This window comes from Mchenga conophoros, linkage group LG12 (genome assembly GCF_057382185.1).
Source record: "Mchenga conophoros isolate Kocher_MC1m ecotype Shallow Benthic linkage group LG12, M_conophoros_male_GT1.1, whole genome shotgun sequence".
In the NCBI taxonomy this organism is placed as follows: Eukaryota; Metazoa; Chordata; class Actinopteri; order Cichliformes; family Cichlidae; genus Mchenga; species Mchenga conophoros.
The window spans coordinates 7,163,694-7,181,142 of NC_140537.1; the positions used below are offsets into that span (position 1 = coordinate 7,163,694).

The 17,449-nt window shown below is 42.7% G+C and overlaps 1 protein-coding gene across 1 annotated transcript in view; it reads left to right on the forward strand.

The window, feature by feature from the left end:
- Positions 1-17,157, forward strand: part of LOC146562058 (dynein axonemal heavy chain 5-like) — a 30,670-nt gene extending 13,513 nt beyond the window's left edge. The window contains exons 14-23 of the mRNA XM_085293537.1: positions 4,368-4,517; positions 5,648-5,893; positions 6,049-6,268; positions 7,271-7,476; positions 7,711-7,914; positions 14,927-15,075; positions 15,166-15,279; positions 15,369-15,479; positions 15,608-15,699; positions 16,489-17,157. Coding sequence (XP_085149663.1) covers positions 4,368-4,517; positions 5,648-5,893; positions 6,049-6,268; positions 7,271-7,476; positions 7,711-7,914; positions 14,927-15,075; positions 15,166-15,279; positions 15,369-15,479; positions 15,608-15,620 — 1,413 coding nt within the window. The 3' untranslated portion in view covers positions 15,621-15,699; positions 16,489-17,157. The remainder of the gene's footprint in view (positions 1-4,367; positions 4,518-5,647; positions 5,894-6,048; positions 6,269-7,270; positions 7,477-7,710; positions 7,915-14,926; positions 15,076-15,165; positions 15,280-15,368; positions 15,480-15,607; positions 15,700-16,488) is intronic.
- Positions 17,158-17,449: the final 292 nt, after the last annotated feature.

The following is a 17,449-nucleotide window of genomic DNA, read 5'->3' on the forward strand; positions in this document are numbered from 1 at the left end:
CCGATCTGCACGCAGAACTCCTTCCAAACCCGAGAGGTAAATTGGGGTCCCCGGTCGGAAACGATGTCCATCGGAATGCCATGAAGCCGGAAGACGTGGGTGGTGAGCAGCTTCAGATCACCAATGCCGTAGTTCTGTTCTGCGGGTGAGAGACGACGAGAAAAGAATGCACAGGGATGGAGCGTACCTTCAAATCGTTGAGACAGAACTGCTCCCACTCCAGAGTCCGAAGCATCCACCTCCACCACGAACGGTTGCCTGAGGTTGGGCTGACGGAGGATGGGGGCGGTAGTGAACTTCTCCTTTAGTAGGGAAAAGGCCTCCTGAGCAGAGAGGTCCCACTGAAAAGGAACTTTGGGAGAGGTAAGCGCAGTGAGAGGTGAGGCGATCTTACTGTAGTCCTTTATGAAGCGTCGGTGGAAGTTGGCGAATCCTAGGAACCGTCGGAGTTGCTGGCGGTTCGGCGGTTGAGGCCAGTCCACCACGGCCCGGACCTTCTCGGGGTCAGGTTTGAGATCCCCCTGAGAGATGATATAGCCAAGGAAGGCCACAGTGTCAACGTGAAATTCACATTTCTCCGCTTTCACGAACAACCGGTTCTCCAGGAGGCGCTGCAGGACCTGCCTCACGTGACTCTCGTGCTCCGCCTGGGACTTAGAGAAAATGAGAATATCATCAAGGTACACAAAAGCACATCGATTAATAAAATCCCTCAGAACATCGTTAACAAGGGCCTGGAAGACCGCGGGCGCATTGGTTAAGCCAAAGGGCATGACGAGATACTCATAGTGTCCGATATGAGTGTTGAAAGCGGTCTTCCACTCATCTCCCTCCCGGATCCTCACCAGGTGGTAAGCGTTTCGCAGGTCCAGTTTGCTGAACACCGTGGCCCCCTGGAGTAGTTCGAAAGCAGAATTAAGGAGGGGAAGAGGGTACTTGTTCTTTACTGTGATCTTGTTGAGGCCGCGGTAATCAATACATGGCCGGAGCGTCTTGTCTTTTTTTGCAACAAAGAAGAATCCTGCCCCCACGGGGGAGGATGACGGGCGAATTAACCCAGCAGCCAGAGAGTCGTTGACGTATCTCTCCATGGTTTCCCTTTCGGGCTGTGTGAGGCTGTAGAGGCGGCCAGAGGGGAGAGGCGCCCCAGGGAAAAGATCAATGGCACAGTCATAGGGCCGGTGTGGTGGAAGCGAGCCCGCCTCATCCTTACTAAAAACTGCTGCGAGGTCATGATAGACGGAAGGAACCGAAGACAGCTCTGGTGACTTTGAAGGCTTCCCGGGGGGGGGAGAGGGAGCAGATGGCGTGGCGGCCCGAAGGCAGGTCATGTGGCAGCCCACACCCCACCCCATAACTTGCTCCTTCTTCCAGTCGATGTGTGGGTTGTGTTGTGAAAGCCATGGATAACCTAGTACGAGCGGGGTTACTGGAGCCTTAAACACACAGAAACAAACGTTCTCAACGTGGTTACCGGAGAGAGTGAGTGTGACAGGTAGGGTGACGTGCGTTATGTCAGGCAACCGGTGACCAGACAGGGCGGACACGCGGAGAGGATGAGGCAGTGGTCGTGTGCCAATGCTGAGCTTGGAGACTAGCGACGCATCAATGAAATTCTGTTCTGCACCAGAGTCAATTAACACAGAGAGGGAATGGGACAACGACCGGAGGGTGAGTTTAGCAGGCAGCAAGAGACGGGGAAGAGGCTTGTTGCTGGACAGGTCGCCCACCAGTACCCTCTCAATTACTGGCGGGCGCCCCCTTTTGCCAGCGCCGGGCAGGCAGAGATGTAATGCCCCTTGCGACCGCAATACAGACACTCACCCGCGGAAAACCGGCGTTGTCGCTCCGCAGGGGTGAGTCGAGAACGTCCCAGCTGCATGGGTACCTCCTCCTCAGTTCCAAAAGCTCTAGCCTCCCGTGCGTCGGGTTGGGGCTCCCGAAAAGCCAGGGGCTCGCGAAACTGCTGTCTTCGTGAGCTCTGGCGCGCCCGCAGGCGATCATCCACCTGAATACACAGGGACATCAAAGCATTTAGAGAAGCAGGAAGCTCACGCATCATTATCTCATCCTTGAGCTCTTCGCGGATATTATTTAACAGAGTGGTCTTCAGGGCCTCAGGTCCCCATTTGGTCTGTGCAGCTAGAGTCCAGAAATCAACAGAAAAGTCAGCCATGCTTCGCCTACCTTGCTTCAGATTAATCAAACGATAGCCAGCTGCCTCTGTACTAGAGCCTTTATCAAACACCGACTTGAAGCGCGACAGGAAGTCGTCATAAGACATTCCGGGGCAAGCCTGCAGCTGGGCCTGGGCCCAGGCCAGGGCTCGATCACGTAGTAGCTGGGTGACGTAAGCGATCTTAACCCCGTCAGAAACAAACACATGGGGCAGTAATTGAAAGTGCATAGAACACTGCAACAAAAATCCCGCACATTTTCCCATCTCCCCAGAAAAAGCCTCAGGTGAAGGCAAAAGCTTATCCAGCGAAACCGCGGAGGCTACTGATGATACCACGCTAGCAGCCTGGGTAGCTGTGGCTGTTGTAGTGACGGCAGGAGCGTGCGTTACCTGGGGAGGGGCCGCGGGAGGCTGGTCCTCGGCCAGCGGAATCCGTTGGGCGAAGGCCTGCGTTAGAGACGCCACGTCTCCGCTGAGCTTCACCAGCATTTGCTCGTGTCGGTGCAGAAGCTCCTCCAGAGACATAGGGGCTGTCGCTGCCGAGGCTGGGCCTGCTGAGTCCATAGCGGTGGCTGGATTATTCTGTCAGGCTCAGGAGGGACTCGGAGGCAGACCGTCACTTAAGTTCGTGATTTATTTACACACACAGACACCAGGTGCGAATATATACAGGTGAGGGGGCACAGGAAGAGGGTCTCCGGGAAGCACAGGCACGGGAAGAAGAGGGCTATGTACAACATCCACTGAAGCTCAGGTAGCTCGGACTCCGGCTTTAGCTCACCAACGGCGGTCCTCAGGCTGGCGAGAATCCTGGCACAGAGAGGAAAGGCAGGTGAGTAGTGGCACGACAGAAACTCGAAAAACGGCTCAGATAAGTGATGACACTGACGAGTGTTACACAATAATCCAGCGAGGAAGCACTCTCAGCAGCCGCCTTAAGAAGTGAGTGAGATGATTGCTTGCAGGTGTCCGAGCCAGGGGCTGGAGCCGTCATGACTCCGCCCCGGTAGAGCGCAGTGCAGGGGAGAGAGAGAGATGCAGCACAACAAAAACACTTGTAGCCATACAGAGTCAGCCGAGAAGGCACAGGGTCATGACAGTTATACAGTTAAAAGGTTATTGCCGTGCCATTGCCAGACTTGTTTAATTTCCCCCAGGGATCAATAAAGTATTCTGATTCTGATTCTGATTGCCATGCCACTTCTGCTAGTCTAGTTTCCTTTGTGCTTCGTTGTGATAAACATAACAATATTAGCACAATCTGTTGGCATATTTTGTGCTATCACACATGCAGATCGCATCTTGGAAGCACATGGTGTTTACAGCAGTGTCAATTCATGGCCTCCTGTTATTGCATAATCATCTAGTTAGGTCACGCATTACATGTTGTGTCTGTCTGTGCTCGTTATAAAATGAAGTGCCATAAATAAGACTTCTTCCATGCATGAGACCTCAGCTATATTGTCATGAATTGCTGTGTGAAGCAGGCAGGATAGGACAGAAATGCAGACTCACACTCAGAACAGCTTTATTGCTGGACGCCAGGAATACAAAACTTATTAAACTGGGAATACACATGAACTACACAGGCAGGCAGAGCACACAGCGGGGAAATGAGGGAGATCACGACACAGGACAGAGGGAGACGCAGACATAAATACACACCAGGGCAAACGAGGGAACAAACTACTGGAGGGGACCCAGCCGAACGTGATCTAACTAACGAGACACGGGGACACAAAACTGAACATGATGCACACCAGACAGAAGACTATCAAAGTAAACCAGGAATCACTAAGACAGAGACCAAGTCACACAACTTGACACGGGAGCTGGGAGGAAAGAAAATTCAGGGAGATGAGACGGACCAGGGAGATAACGGGAGGAGACAACGAGGGGGACACGGAAACAGTTAAGGGAGACGAGACACAGAGAGAGAGCGAGGGAGTGCACATAGTCAAACAGGGTACATTTCATCCTTCTTTTGTCTTTTTTTGTTGTTACTTATTAGCTTTCTTTTGTTGGCCACTTTGAAGATCACTTTGTGTCTAAATATGTTTGAAGTGTTCACAGTATTCTTTTATCTTTTCTGCAGATTTTGATGTGCTGTAATGCAGTTAAAGTTTTGCCCTGTTTTATATTTGTTTCCCACGTCAGAGCTTTTTGTCACAGATAAGTCTTCTTACAGATAAGTCGTAACGAGAAACAGTGGAAGGCTTGGTTTGACAAGGAGGCCCCAGAGGAGGAAGTAGTCCCAAACTCCTATGACCAGTCTCTTGACTGTTTTAGACGGCTGCTCCTCATACGCTGCTGGTGTCCTGACAGGACCATCGCACAAGTAAGGAGAGACATGTTTATGCATGGCTATAGAGGACAGATACAATGATTAAATTCAGTTTTCTTTATATAATGCCAATTCAAAACAAAAAGTTCCTTGGAACATTAATATTGTAATAACTGTTATAAGTTCCCCTGTGAACAAGCCTTTGGTGACGGTGCTCCAGAATTAATGATCGGGTCCTTGGCAGAAGCTGGTTTAGGTTCAGAAAGGGAGGCCATCTACTGCGACTGGTGAGGGGTAAAGAGGAGAGAGAAAAGGAGAACATAGAGAGACCAAGGACAAAACATAAACTACAGGAGTGAGAAGGGAAATATTAACAGTATGAATATCGCAGTGTAAACTTTAAAAGCATCAGAAGAGTCTAACCAGCCTATAGCAGCATAGGATGGCAAAGGGTCACCCAATCCATTTTCTTTAATTAGAAAGCCAAACATTGGTTGTCTGGTCTGTTTTTTGGTCATGCTTTTGCCTACTTTATAATATACAACACAACAAGTAGAACAGGCAATGTAAATCTACTTTTCTCATTTCTATCATAGTGCATTTTCAATAGTATACTGTAGACTGCAATTAAAATTAATAATTACCACTAAAGAAAGAGAAAAGGCTTAAAGTTGCTAATCTGAGAGTTAATGGCTTAAAGCTTGGGAAGCGATACCTCCTGACTTAAAAATACAGCTACATAAATGAGACACGGACCACAAAACAAGAATGTATAATCTCTTAATCTTCACTGAAAGCTGCTTGGTCAAAGCTCTTCTTGAGATAAGAAGCAGCTTGTGTAACTTGTTGTTATACAGCTTTCACCCTCCAGCCTGCTGTGCCTGAATATTTACAGTGGCTAAAAGATATTCAGTTTTACTGATGGATAACTTTCTGGCCCACTGAAGACAAGCCTGGAGTCCAATTTATTTAGTTAAACTCACAGTCCAGTCCACAGTTGCCCTAGCCTTAAGGGTAAAAAGAGTTAGCCAGTAAAGAAAATGCTTTGAAGAATTATCTCAGTTCTCAGCTTTCTAGAAAGTAAATTTATTCCAATATATACTATTGGACTACTTTGCTCAACTCTTTGCATTACAAAGCATTTAAAAAATTACATCTGCTTTGCATCATATTCTTTCCTTTAGGCCCGTAAATACATAATGGACGCAGTAGGGGAGAAATACACTGAAGGGGTGATTCTTGATTTAGAGAAGATGTGGGAGGAGTCGGACCCACGAACACCTCTCATCTGCTTCCTTTCAATGGGCTCAGATCCAACTGACTCCATTATAGCACTCGGGAAGAAGCTGAAAATCGAGACCCGTTATGTATCCATGGGTCAAGGACAAGAGGTCCACGCACGCAAGCTTCTGCAGCAAACTATGGCTAATGTGAGTGGTGAGATATTACTGCTGTTTTAGCAATACAGATGTTCTGTCTCTAAAAATGTGGTTTGGAATTTATAGAAATTATTTAGGGTTTTCTTGAACTCCTCATTTATAGTCTTCGTCATGGATGATAGGCATACTACTGTGTTTGTCCCCAGGGTGGCTGGGCCTTACTCCAGAATTGCCACCTGGGTTTGGACTTCATGGATGAGCTCATGGACACTGTGACAGAGACAGACTTTGTCAACAACAGCTTCCGCCTTTGGATGACCACTGAGGTCCACAGACACTTTCCCATCACACTTCTCCAGATGTCCATCAAGTTCACCAATGAACCACCACAGGGCCTCAAGGCAGGGCTTAAGAGGACATATGGCGGTAGGTTTGGCTCACTTAAGCTCACATTAAAGAAGTCCAGAAATACTAGCCAGTTTAATAGATCCAATTTATCTATGTGATAAAGAAAGAGGACCTAAGAGAATGAAATATATTCCAATATTGATGTGTACATTTGGAGATGCAGATATACAAAACACCTCTACTTCGTGATATCCATGATAGGAATAAGTAAGTGAATAAAAAGATGGAAATGTGGGAGAAACACCTGTTTGATGCTATATTTATTGTATTCCGGATTTTGTTTTTTACCCATGTTACCCAAGGTTAGTAAAATTTTAAACAAGTCTGAGTTATCTAGTCTGTGTTTTGGTCCAAAACAAGGGTGAAGAAAGAAAAGAATCTTTAAAATGTAGAAACCAGCTGTCTTTTCCTGGCTCAGATGACATGGTTCCTGGAGGGGAATTGAGATCGTATCTACAGCTTGAATTTTTTTTTATTTTTTTTATAGAAAACAAGCAGAAAAAAAAAACAAAGCAACATACTAAACACAACACCATCGCATTAATCTAGCTAAGTGTAAACAGCAGTAAATACTAAATATTCAATGTTGTTGTGCAGCACGCAGGACAGATGTGCGTCGAAGTAGCAGCCAAGAAAGGTGTAATTTGGGTCTACGAGCAGTGAACACCCGTGTGCATACCTGTGTGGATCCGCGCGCTTGCATTCCAAAGGTTTCTCCATGTAATGATCTGCTAGGGAATTCTGATTTCGATTAGTAATTGCAGTTTGGTATTATATCAGAAAGAAGGTATTATTTTGACTGACATATTCAGTTCACTATCTTTTCTCCCACATTTACGCAACAAATCCTAACTGTTCGCTAAAAAGGAAATCTGTGTGTGCACGTTTGTGCAATGCTTGGTTTTAGAAGTAACTGACTTTATTCAGTTATGGATTATTTCAATACATTTCTGTAGATGTTACACTTAGCCTCCTTTTGGGCATGCAGTACATCTTTTTGACCTGCATGTCCCTGACCAGGTATAAACCAGGACCTTTTGGATGTCAGTAACATGGCGCAGTGGAGGCCGATGCTGTATGCAGTAGCCTTTCTTCACAGCACAGTTCAGGAGAGAAGGAAATATGGCCCCCTGGGATGGAATATTCCCTATGAGTTCAACCAGGCTGATTTTAATGCCACTGTCCAGTTTGTTCAAAACCATCTTGATGACATGGATATTAAGAAGGTAGGTAGAGTAATGCTTATTATTCTGTGTGATTAGGACTCTTGACCATAAAAAAATGTTAAAAGGGTTGAGATTTAAAGAAAGGATATTGTAAATACTTATCAACAACAGCCATCTGCTGGGAGTTTTAGAGCTTTCTGACTGTGTATGTATTCAGTCTGCTCACAAATTATATTGCACATTCATGAACAATTTTTTTTGTCATCCTTTATCACTGTTTTATCATCTCCTTAGGGTGTGTCCTGGAACACAGTTCGATACATGATTGGAGAGATTCAATACGGTGGTCGTGTGACCGACGACTATGACAAGCGCCTCCTCAACACCTTTGCCAAGGTGTGGTTCAGTGAGGAAATGTTTGGACCTGCATTTAGCTTCTACAAGGGCTACAGCATCCCAAAGTGCTCCAGTGTTGACCAGTATCTAACATACATTCAGGTCAGTCTCTAAAAATAAGACATTTCTTAGTGCAACGTGTCTGCCAGAACTCCCACTGTGTCAGTGACTGAAAATTCATCTGTTTCCAGACTATTTCTCTTTTTTTCTCACTCAAAGTTAAGTTCTGTGATATACAGTGTTGGGTAAGTTACTTTAAATGAGTAACTTAGTTACATTACTAGTTACTTCTATCAAAAGTAACTCAGTTACTTCAAGTTACTCGTTACTTTCAGAGTAACTAGTTACTAGGGAAAGTAACTTTGGTTTTACTCAGAATTCTCTTGTTAATGTGTTGCTTCCGTAACTGGATACCCAGCAAGATTCTTCTTCTAGCTTGCTTACTTACCACAAGTGCACTGTGCCACCTACCAATAGAAAGGAAAAAATAATGTGCACATTTCCACGAGAGAAATCCCACGCCTGATTCTATCCTAGCCTGCTTTTTACATCCAACACAAAAACTGCAGTCGTGGTGCTTTCGATTGTACTCAGAACTCGGAAATTCTGCCTTCTGAATAGGAAGATGTAGGTAACACCAGACTGCAGATGAGCTGCATACAGGGCTGGACTGGGACAAAAAAATCGTCCCGGGCATTTTGACTAGAGACCGGCCCACCATTATAGGAAAAATCATAAAGCCTTTGAATGAAAATAAATACTGTTGTGACAGTGATGTACACTGTTCTGATGGTATATATGCATCAATCTATCAATTGTTTGTTGTAAGACTCAGATAATTATTTTTTTAAAAGTGAGACATTTTAAATGAGAATAAGAAAGTATTTCCTTGTGCCCCCCTTTCCCTTTTAATTCCCTACATGGACCCCTGGCAACACTTTGCTAGACCCGCCCCTGCACAGTTACCAGCTGTCAGCTGCTTAGAAAAGGATCCTGGTGTTATTTATCTCTCAGAAACAGTTCATAACTTCCCTTCAACTCATTCATGTTAACTAAAAGGTAAACCTGTTTCTCCATCACAGCTCTGATGATTCAGTAAGGACATCTCCTGGTTTCATCTTCATGTTTCCCTCTCACCACATATCCAAACCGACATCATGACCAGCAGCTTTACAGCTGTGGCTCCAGCAAACATCAGCTGATACTAGAAATTAATATTAAATAAATTCTAACAACAGCTGATCAAGCTTAAAAGTGCTGCTGTTGTTTAGCGCAACATCCGCTGGTTTCCTCTTTCTGCCGCAAAGTGGGCGATAAATAAACAAGAGAGAAAAGCCGATCAGCTGATCATTGATCAGTTTCATGATTGAAGTAGAAACAGGAGAGGGAGGGTGAGAGGATGAGAGAAGAAGAGGCAGCTGTGCAGCGTAAACACAGAATAACTCCAGCTTTGTGTCTTTTTCATTGTAGCTGAAGTCCGGGACAAACTGTTCCTTTTCACCTCAATAAGAAACGCGTAATATTTTCTCTGAATACCAGACGATTCTGTTTTTTACAGGACGGTTGGCAACTCTAATAATTAACCTTATGAACAAAATAAAGTTCAACATCAGTAACATAGCACCCACCCAGCTGTATAGAAACTCCGTCATGCTAGCTAGCACGCAGTACAAAAAAGTCAGCATAACGAAAATAAACTCCACCTAAACTTGGTTCATATCTGACCCAGATGGACTGCAGGTTATAACTTCTTACCTGAAGTTCAGTTCACCTGACACTGGGACCGGCGGCCGCTTCGGGTCTCTCCTCTTGCCTCCCTTTCTCTCATCCACCTGCTGGCTTCCACCACTTGCTAATGTTATTGAATCTGTGGAAGCTCCGCGATAGCCACCACACGAAGTAACGAATAACGAGCCTATCTAAATCCCAGTAACGAGTAACGCGTTCCTGGTTTTGGCATAATAACTAGTTACCGTGCTCGTTACCACAATAATAACGTAGTTACTGTAATGCGTTACTTAATAACGCGTTAGTCCCAACACTGGTGATATATTTATTGTTTAGCGGGGTGTCATTTATTTATTTATTTATTTGTTGTTGCTTTCTTGTGATGTGCTCTTGTTACATCCAAAATGCACTCTATGTGAGATTTCACAGATTATATATATGAGTTATTAGTGTGCTTAACTTGTAGGTGTGTGTGTGTCTAGGGGCAGTTCCTGAGCTTGTTTCATTAAAGGTAGTTTCATTATGACGGATGCTTATGGCTGTCAGGCTCAGCAGGCCCATTGTATTTGTGCTGCTTCTTAAACTGAGAATGACAACACAGCCTTAGAAAACTCATGCACAAACCTATACATATGCATTCAACGGCATGCACATATAGCACATTAAATCTGTAAATGTTGGGCAATTTCAATTTTTTTTACATATTTTACTTCTGTATGCTGCCAAGACTTGATGTTAAATGAAAGTTTCCACTCGTAGCTTTTATTAAAGATGTTAAACAGAAGTCTTGCATCATCTGTTCATGAATTGAAGCCCTTTTAGTACCCAGTTATGAATTGGACAAAGTTGCATAAGGATTGTTTTTAGTATTTGGATGAAAATTATTTACATGAAGTCCAGAACCCATAGTCATCATCAAATGCCTTGCTGAAGAATTAAAAGAACACAGCAAGGGATGCAGGCCATTCTGTCTAGTATAAGCTATCTCTGTTTTTCTGTCACCATCCATTTTTCTTTCCGTATTAGCCACCATCCTGATGTTTTACCCTGTCTGAAAACAGAATCCATCACGACTGAAGAAAGTATGATACATCAATAACCACTTGCTGAAGTTGCTGAACAAGCAAAAAACAAACTTGCAGAAATGTGGTTATCTACTGGTACTGTCACACATTTTGAAGTGTTCTAGTTCAGCAGATAAAAGAATTGAGGTGAAACCTGTGAAATTGAAACATTCTCTGTTTAGAAGGGCAAATGTATATCTGCTAAATCATGCTGTAAACTGGGTTAAGAACTGTCCCAAATATAAAACAAAGCAAGACAAAACATTTGTCATCAGCTGGTTTTGTCTAACTGATCATATTTAAGTATTATACAGTACTTAAAAACAACACAACGCTGTCACGCTGATGGTAAAAACACAGGCCTTTAACACAGTGCCGCTGTGCCACTTTATTTTTTAACAAAACACTACGCTTTATGTATAAAGAACTGCCTATTCTACTACTTATTGAAGAAAAAGAATCCACAAAAGATTATTTTTACTTTCTTTTATTTGTTCCAGATAAATTATAAATTATTTTTTAAAAAGCAATGAAATGCATCAGATGTCTCCCATGCTTTCTTTTCTGCTGTAATTTTTTTTTTTTTGAACATAAATTGGTCTATTGAAAATAAAATGTAGTAAGAACCACTACATTTTTTCAATAGGCCAATTTATGTTTAAGAAAACCCCAACAATCAAATGATCTCATCTGAGCAAGCACTGGGCGACGGTGGGAAGGAAAAACTCCTTTGTCTTAAAAAGAAGAAACCTTCGACAGAACCAGGCTCAGATGGTGCGGCTTCTGTCAAGACCGGTTGGGGGTTAGGTAGTTAAAAAACTACTCTAACGGTACAGCACTACAGCTTTTTGGTGGAAATGGGTGGAAGGATGGGTGTTACACCTCGTTTCATTGGAGGTCTTACAGGTGGTCGGGGTGTAGATTCAGCTTTTTTACAAATAGGTGGCAGAGGGACAGGACTAGGTCGTGGAATTATAACTAGTTGGGTGGGAATAGGTTGTCTGTGAAGGTTCTCAGTCATGGGAATAGGTTGCTTTCCACTTCTGGATATAGGTGGAACACACATCCTACGAAAAGGTGGTAGGTTGTCGGTGGAGAAAGTTTCCTTTTTCGTTGGTTGTGTGACTTGAGGAGCGGGTGTCAACTTTGTCTTTTTCGGTCTAATGGGTGGCAGTGGAGTCCGCTGTAACTGTTGTTCGTCAGATGCATCTTCCCTGCCTACGTAAATGTATTTATGTTCCTCAAAAAGGGCAATGTCTTTTTCAACTTGACTCATTGCCTCTTCGAGAAACATTTTGTAATTGTATTTTTTGTGCTGTGAAGGGGAGATAGTAAAAGGGAGGGATTGATATTCAAAGTTTAGCTCATTAAACCTCCTCTTTAGGCCCTGGAGAATGTTTTGTTTCTCCTGTTCGGCCAGTGGTTTAACTGTTTCCTGTTGTTTTGTTAACCAGGCATCATTGTCCTGCTTAGCCTTTTCTTTCTCTGCCTTTCTTCTACGCAGGTAGTCTGGAACGATTCTGTAATCGTTTTTCTGTAAATAAAAGGGGACAAGTCCAGATTTCTCAAGGAGCTGCTTGTCCCCTTTGCGTGTATCCACACAAGCAGGTTGAGCCATGACTTTCTTCATGCCTGTGTGTTCTGGTTTTTTCCTGAATGTGTGTTCAGGTTTTTCGCCTTCTGGCCTCTGTGGGCACATTTCGCGATGAGATGGGGCCTTAACTGTTCTTGGCACCATGGTCCTGTGTTCATTTTTATATTTATTTTCTAATACAATTGCTTCCCTGTATTTAGAAATATACATTTTAGGTTTGGGTGGAGGAAGAGTACTCTACTTTGGGAGAAGGTTATAAGCGCTTTCATCTGAAAACACAATTCAATCGCTAGCTTAAAATCACCTGCAAGGGAATTCTACAACTGTGTGTCGAGGCACCCCTATTTATAGATTTTTATGGCCTGGCATGTGACATCATGGTGGCCTGGCATGTGACATCATAGTAGCCTGTCTTTGTTCTGTCATTTAAGCCCCACCCCCCTGGTTACTGTTGCTATTGTAACTATTATATTATGAATGCTGGTAGCTAGCATTCCACACACACACATACACTTTTTGCCAAGGTTCCAGCTGCAGTCACCAAGACATGTAAATGTATTTAGTAACCCTCTGGGGTCCAGAGTATAATTGGCCGTTTTTGACTACTTTAGATTTTACCTCTATATTTCACCTTTAAAAAAATCTTCTTCTTTTTTTTTTTTGGCACAACCTCAAATATCTGAAATTTGAGTTAATTTTTCATTTATACTATATTTGCACAATAGATCTAAATTCAGACAAAAAAAATTCAAAATCCGAGTAGAAAATACTTGTCATTTTTACTGTAAAAGCCACAAACATGTTTAAGGAATTGTTTTCATAACTTGAAATGCGAATAGAAGTTGTACATTTGTAAAAATTATGCACAAGTTTTGCAAACAACTTTATGTTCAGTATAATATATGCAGGTTTTCTTCCTGAATACTATCGTTGTTTATATTTACTGCGGGAAGAAACGGTTTTTATAAGGAAAAACACTAGAAAGCACTCAGTCCCCCTCCCAACTCCCCCAGCCTTTCCTATTGGTGAAAAAATATACCATGTGGACCAATCAAAAAATGATAGGGCAACATAGCATTTAGTTGTTTACGAAGGCGGGCAGGTGTATACATATAGTTTGAGTCTGACGGCTCTTTGTTTGCTTCTCATCTGTAAACTCTGCATACTCTCTCATGTGATTCAGTTTGTTTTGAAAAGTCTCAACAGGATCTTGAGCTTTATTGTGAAAGGTTTACGTGGAAAACAAACAAGCGTACAGCGGAACCACGCGATGGTTTTACCGTCATTGTTGCTAACGAAAACACGTAAAAACAGGCACTTGCCCGCCCATAGTGTGGTTATATTAAATATAAGAGAAAGAGAGAACTTTAAGAAATTAATATAGCCACTAAGGTGACCGTCAAAACGATGAAAAATACTGCTGTAAACAGTTTATTTTACGACATCACGAAACAAACGATAGCGTAATAGGAAACGATAGACATTTTTATATCGTCATTTGATATATATCGTTATATCGAACAGCCCTAACATACACTCTTATATTTGTACATATATTTATTCTTATAATTCTCAGATTTACCCATTCGTATATTTTGCTTGTTCTTATGTTATTGTATTTTGCACACCTCTGTTGCACACACATAAGAATTGTAGAATTGTCATTTAACCCCCCCCAGTAAGAATAGTTTTTTATGGTATTGAAAATCATGCCCAATAATGTTAATTTACATTAATAACATAGTGTGATGTAAATCCTTGATGCCACCAAACCCTATCAAAACAAGCTGTATCCCCAAACTGTCACCACACACACACACACACACACACACACACACACACACACAGAGAATCCCTGACAAAAGTTTCTTTGTGTTTGTTTGGCGTAGTGCATTGGTACTGGGGATGCACTCTCTCAGATCTGGCCTCTGTTTTTGAAGCCAGTTCATTTGTCTGTGCGGTATAAATGTGGTGCTGTTGCTTTTTCCTTCACACAGTCATACACTCTGTCCTGATGAATGTATTTATTAAGTTGTGCCCCTTCAAGTGTCTTTCCCTTTGCTGGATAACATTAGTTATTCGCTCAGAAAGTTAGGGATGACTTGAAATTAAAATTATACCGAAGGTCAGGCCATAGCATACTTAAACTGTTACACGGTGTAGTGGTATCAAAAACTCTTCACACATCAATCCTGTTGGCCTTTTTTTTTCTTTTTCTTTTTTTTAAATTTTCCAGTCTGTTTTGTGTGTTAGCCATTTCTGCTGTGTGTTTTATTTTCATCTATTAACTTTAACAAATTATTTTTTACATATTTATTTGCCAACTTTAGCTTTAATAATTCCTTTTATTTGTTATTACCTTTACCAAACTATCTCTGCTGTTTATTCATTAATCCTGTCTAACAGTTTCTATTGAGGCATTACTTACTACATTACATTAGTTTGCCAGCAGCACGAACATGTACTAGTGTCAATAATAATAGTACGGTGGATTAGAAAACCTGCTCACAAGTTGAATAAACACCCAGGATTGTTTCATCATTTTCATTCAAAACCAATATTTGAGTCAAAATGAGAAAGTTGTTTGTGCTGTCTGATGAAGAAGAAGCAAAATAAAGTGCAGTTTTGATGTAGATGATGTTGTATACAAACTAGAAGAGGAAGATAGTAGGATCTCTGTATCATGCTTTGTCACTTTGTACCATGTAATTCTTTCTATTTCCACCAGGGGGTGTTTTCAGACGTGGTAGGTGGTAAAAGAAGAGGTCAGCAGGAAGATGGCGAAGAGCGACCAAAGACCAAGAAAAAGAGGCAGTCAGGCAAAGATGAAGAGTATTATATCCCTTACAGACCTAAAGACTTTGACTCTGAGAGAGGGTGAGGCATTAAACTGTTGCATCTGTTTCTTTAAAAAATGTGAATGGCTTTGTGTTTTATGCTGTTTTGTCCTGTGTTATGCGTCGACAGGTTGAGTCTCGGTGGAGAGGGCAGTGCTTTTGAACAGCAGGCCTCTTCAGCTGTCCTTGATCTCATGGGAGATGAAGGCGATCGCCTTAACCAGCAGAAGAAAATGATGAAATGGTACAAATTTCCCTATGTTTGACTCAGTATCCACCAAATGGTCATTTCAAACTATAATTTAAAGTCTTTTTTCCCCCTTCTTTTTTTAGGGACCGTAAGAGGAAGCGTTTTGTGAGAGAAACGGGAAAAGAAGACCAGAAGAAGAAGATCAAAACAGACAGCGGTCAGGTTATCAGTAACAAGAAGAACAGGAAGAACTTGTATCCTTCCAACAAAAAGCTTCTCTGTGTGCTGCTCTCAATGACCCTCTTCTCTACTCCTATGACAATATTAAGCTGTACTGTGAAGATGTTGTATCACTTGACAACATGTCGCTCTGACATGTCAGTTATGAGGAGTGAAGGAAAAAATACAAGATTGATGATACAGGATCTGGATCAGATGGAGAAACAGGCGGAGGAGGCAGGAAGCCAGCAAGAGGTAGGAAGGCATCAAAATGAATAGCACAAACATGTCTGCCTGTTAAATATAGAACATCAGCCACCATGTTTTAACTCAACTCTAAAGGTAAATACTTCAAGTCCCTCTTCCAGCCTTGCGAGCTATAACCTCCTGTTAGATTAAATAGTTAAACATTTGTCATTTTTATATTTACCATTTGTCCATTGTTTTAACTCTGTGAAAGGAATTCTTTCTTTCCTCCCATCCCCAGATTCTCGAGGTTCTGGGTGGGAGGTTGAAGTGTTTTATCACAGGAACGTCCTTTTGAAGATCTGTTTGATGTTTGGTAGAGCTTCCTACCCTTTGTATGGTTTCACTGTGTTATCTTTGGTAAACCATACATTGGGTGTGGGGGAAGACTACCCTCTTTATGACCAAGGATGTTGTTCCTGCTTTTAGGTTTTATGACCCTTTGATCAACACACACACACACACACACACACACACACACACACACACACACATTCTCACATAACACCCACACACACACACTTACATACAGTGCCTTGTCTTTGTAACCAAAGGGGGTTGCAGGGGGAGGTGTTTTGTAAACTATTGTTTGAAGTTTGTCAATAAAAGGCAGCGAGAGGAGGCCATCATCGGGGTTCATTGTCGTGCTGGACACAGATGAGGGGGCCTCCCTTGCGCAAGAAATCGATCGAACACTGTTGCCTTGTTTTTCTTTCATGGGAATAAGTCTTGGATACAGCGGGGTCTGAGTTTAGACCCAACACCTCCAACCTCTTTGTTGTGTCGTGCCTCTCCCAGGTCGTGGCCGTGGCCGACGAGGTCCAAACGTACAGAGCTCCGGTGACCACAAAGCACGCTCGGAGCTGAAAACAAAGGATCAGATCATGAAGCAGCGCAAGAAAAAGCAGAAGCACCAGTTCCTGCAGGGCGGGGGGATGAGGAAGCTCCGCTCCAAGAACAAAAAGTGGCTCGGAGAAGTTAAAAAGTCAGGTTTTGGAAGGGGTGGCCATAAGAAAGGCAAGCTGAGGAAGAAACTGTGAGGAGGACAGAGGGTTGATGGTGTGGAGGACATCAGGAGGAACTGGGTGATAAGCGTCAGAATCATCTGAGAACATCACCAAAGATTTTCCTGGCGCTTTGTGTGACTGTAGATTAAGGAGAAAATCATTTGTGAATCTTTACACTGCAGAAATGCACGTCACTTCTTCCTTGATGGCCTGCTGAACTCTGCGTTTGCCACAGAGTTATGTTTAATTATGATCCACTAACCTGGATTTACTACTTGTAAGCATGTTGGCAGTCTAATAAAAGTGTTTTGGAGTACTGAAATATGTCTTATCAAAATGGTAAAATACAGATATTAAATATTGTGTGCTTAATTTGCAGTTAGTTTCAAAAATCGTCTCGCCCATCTTTTCTTAAAATAAGAGGTGCTCTATAAAAATGACATTAAATTCTGTAAACGTGCTCTATTTGCAATTATTTATCATTACTGTTGTCCAAGTGGTCTCATTTCAAAGTTGAAAGCGAGCATCGGAACGGGCAAGAAAGGCGACTTTTAATTGACTTTGAATGTGTTGTGGTTACTGATATCAGATGGGCTGGGTTGAGAAACTGGCTTAGAATTCCTCTTGCCTTCAGCATGGCCACGCCCCTCTGACTTCTGCAATCAACAAGGCATTTTTACCCAGGGAAATGTTTATTTCGCTTTTCAGTTTGGACTGTTCTCTGTAAATTCCTGAGAAAATTTGAGAAGATC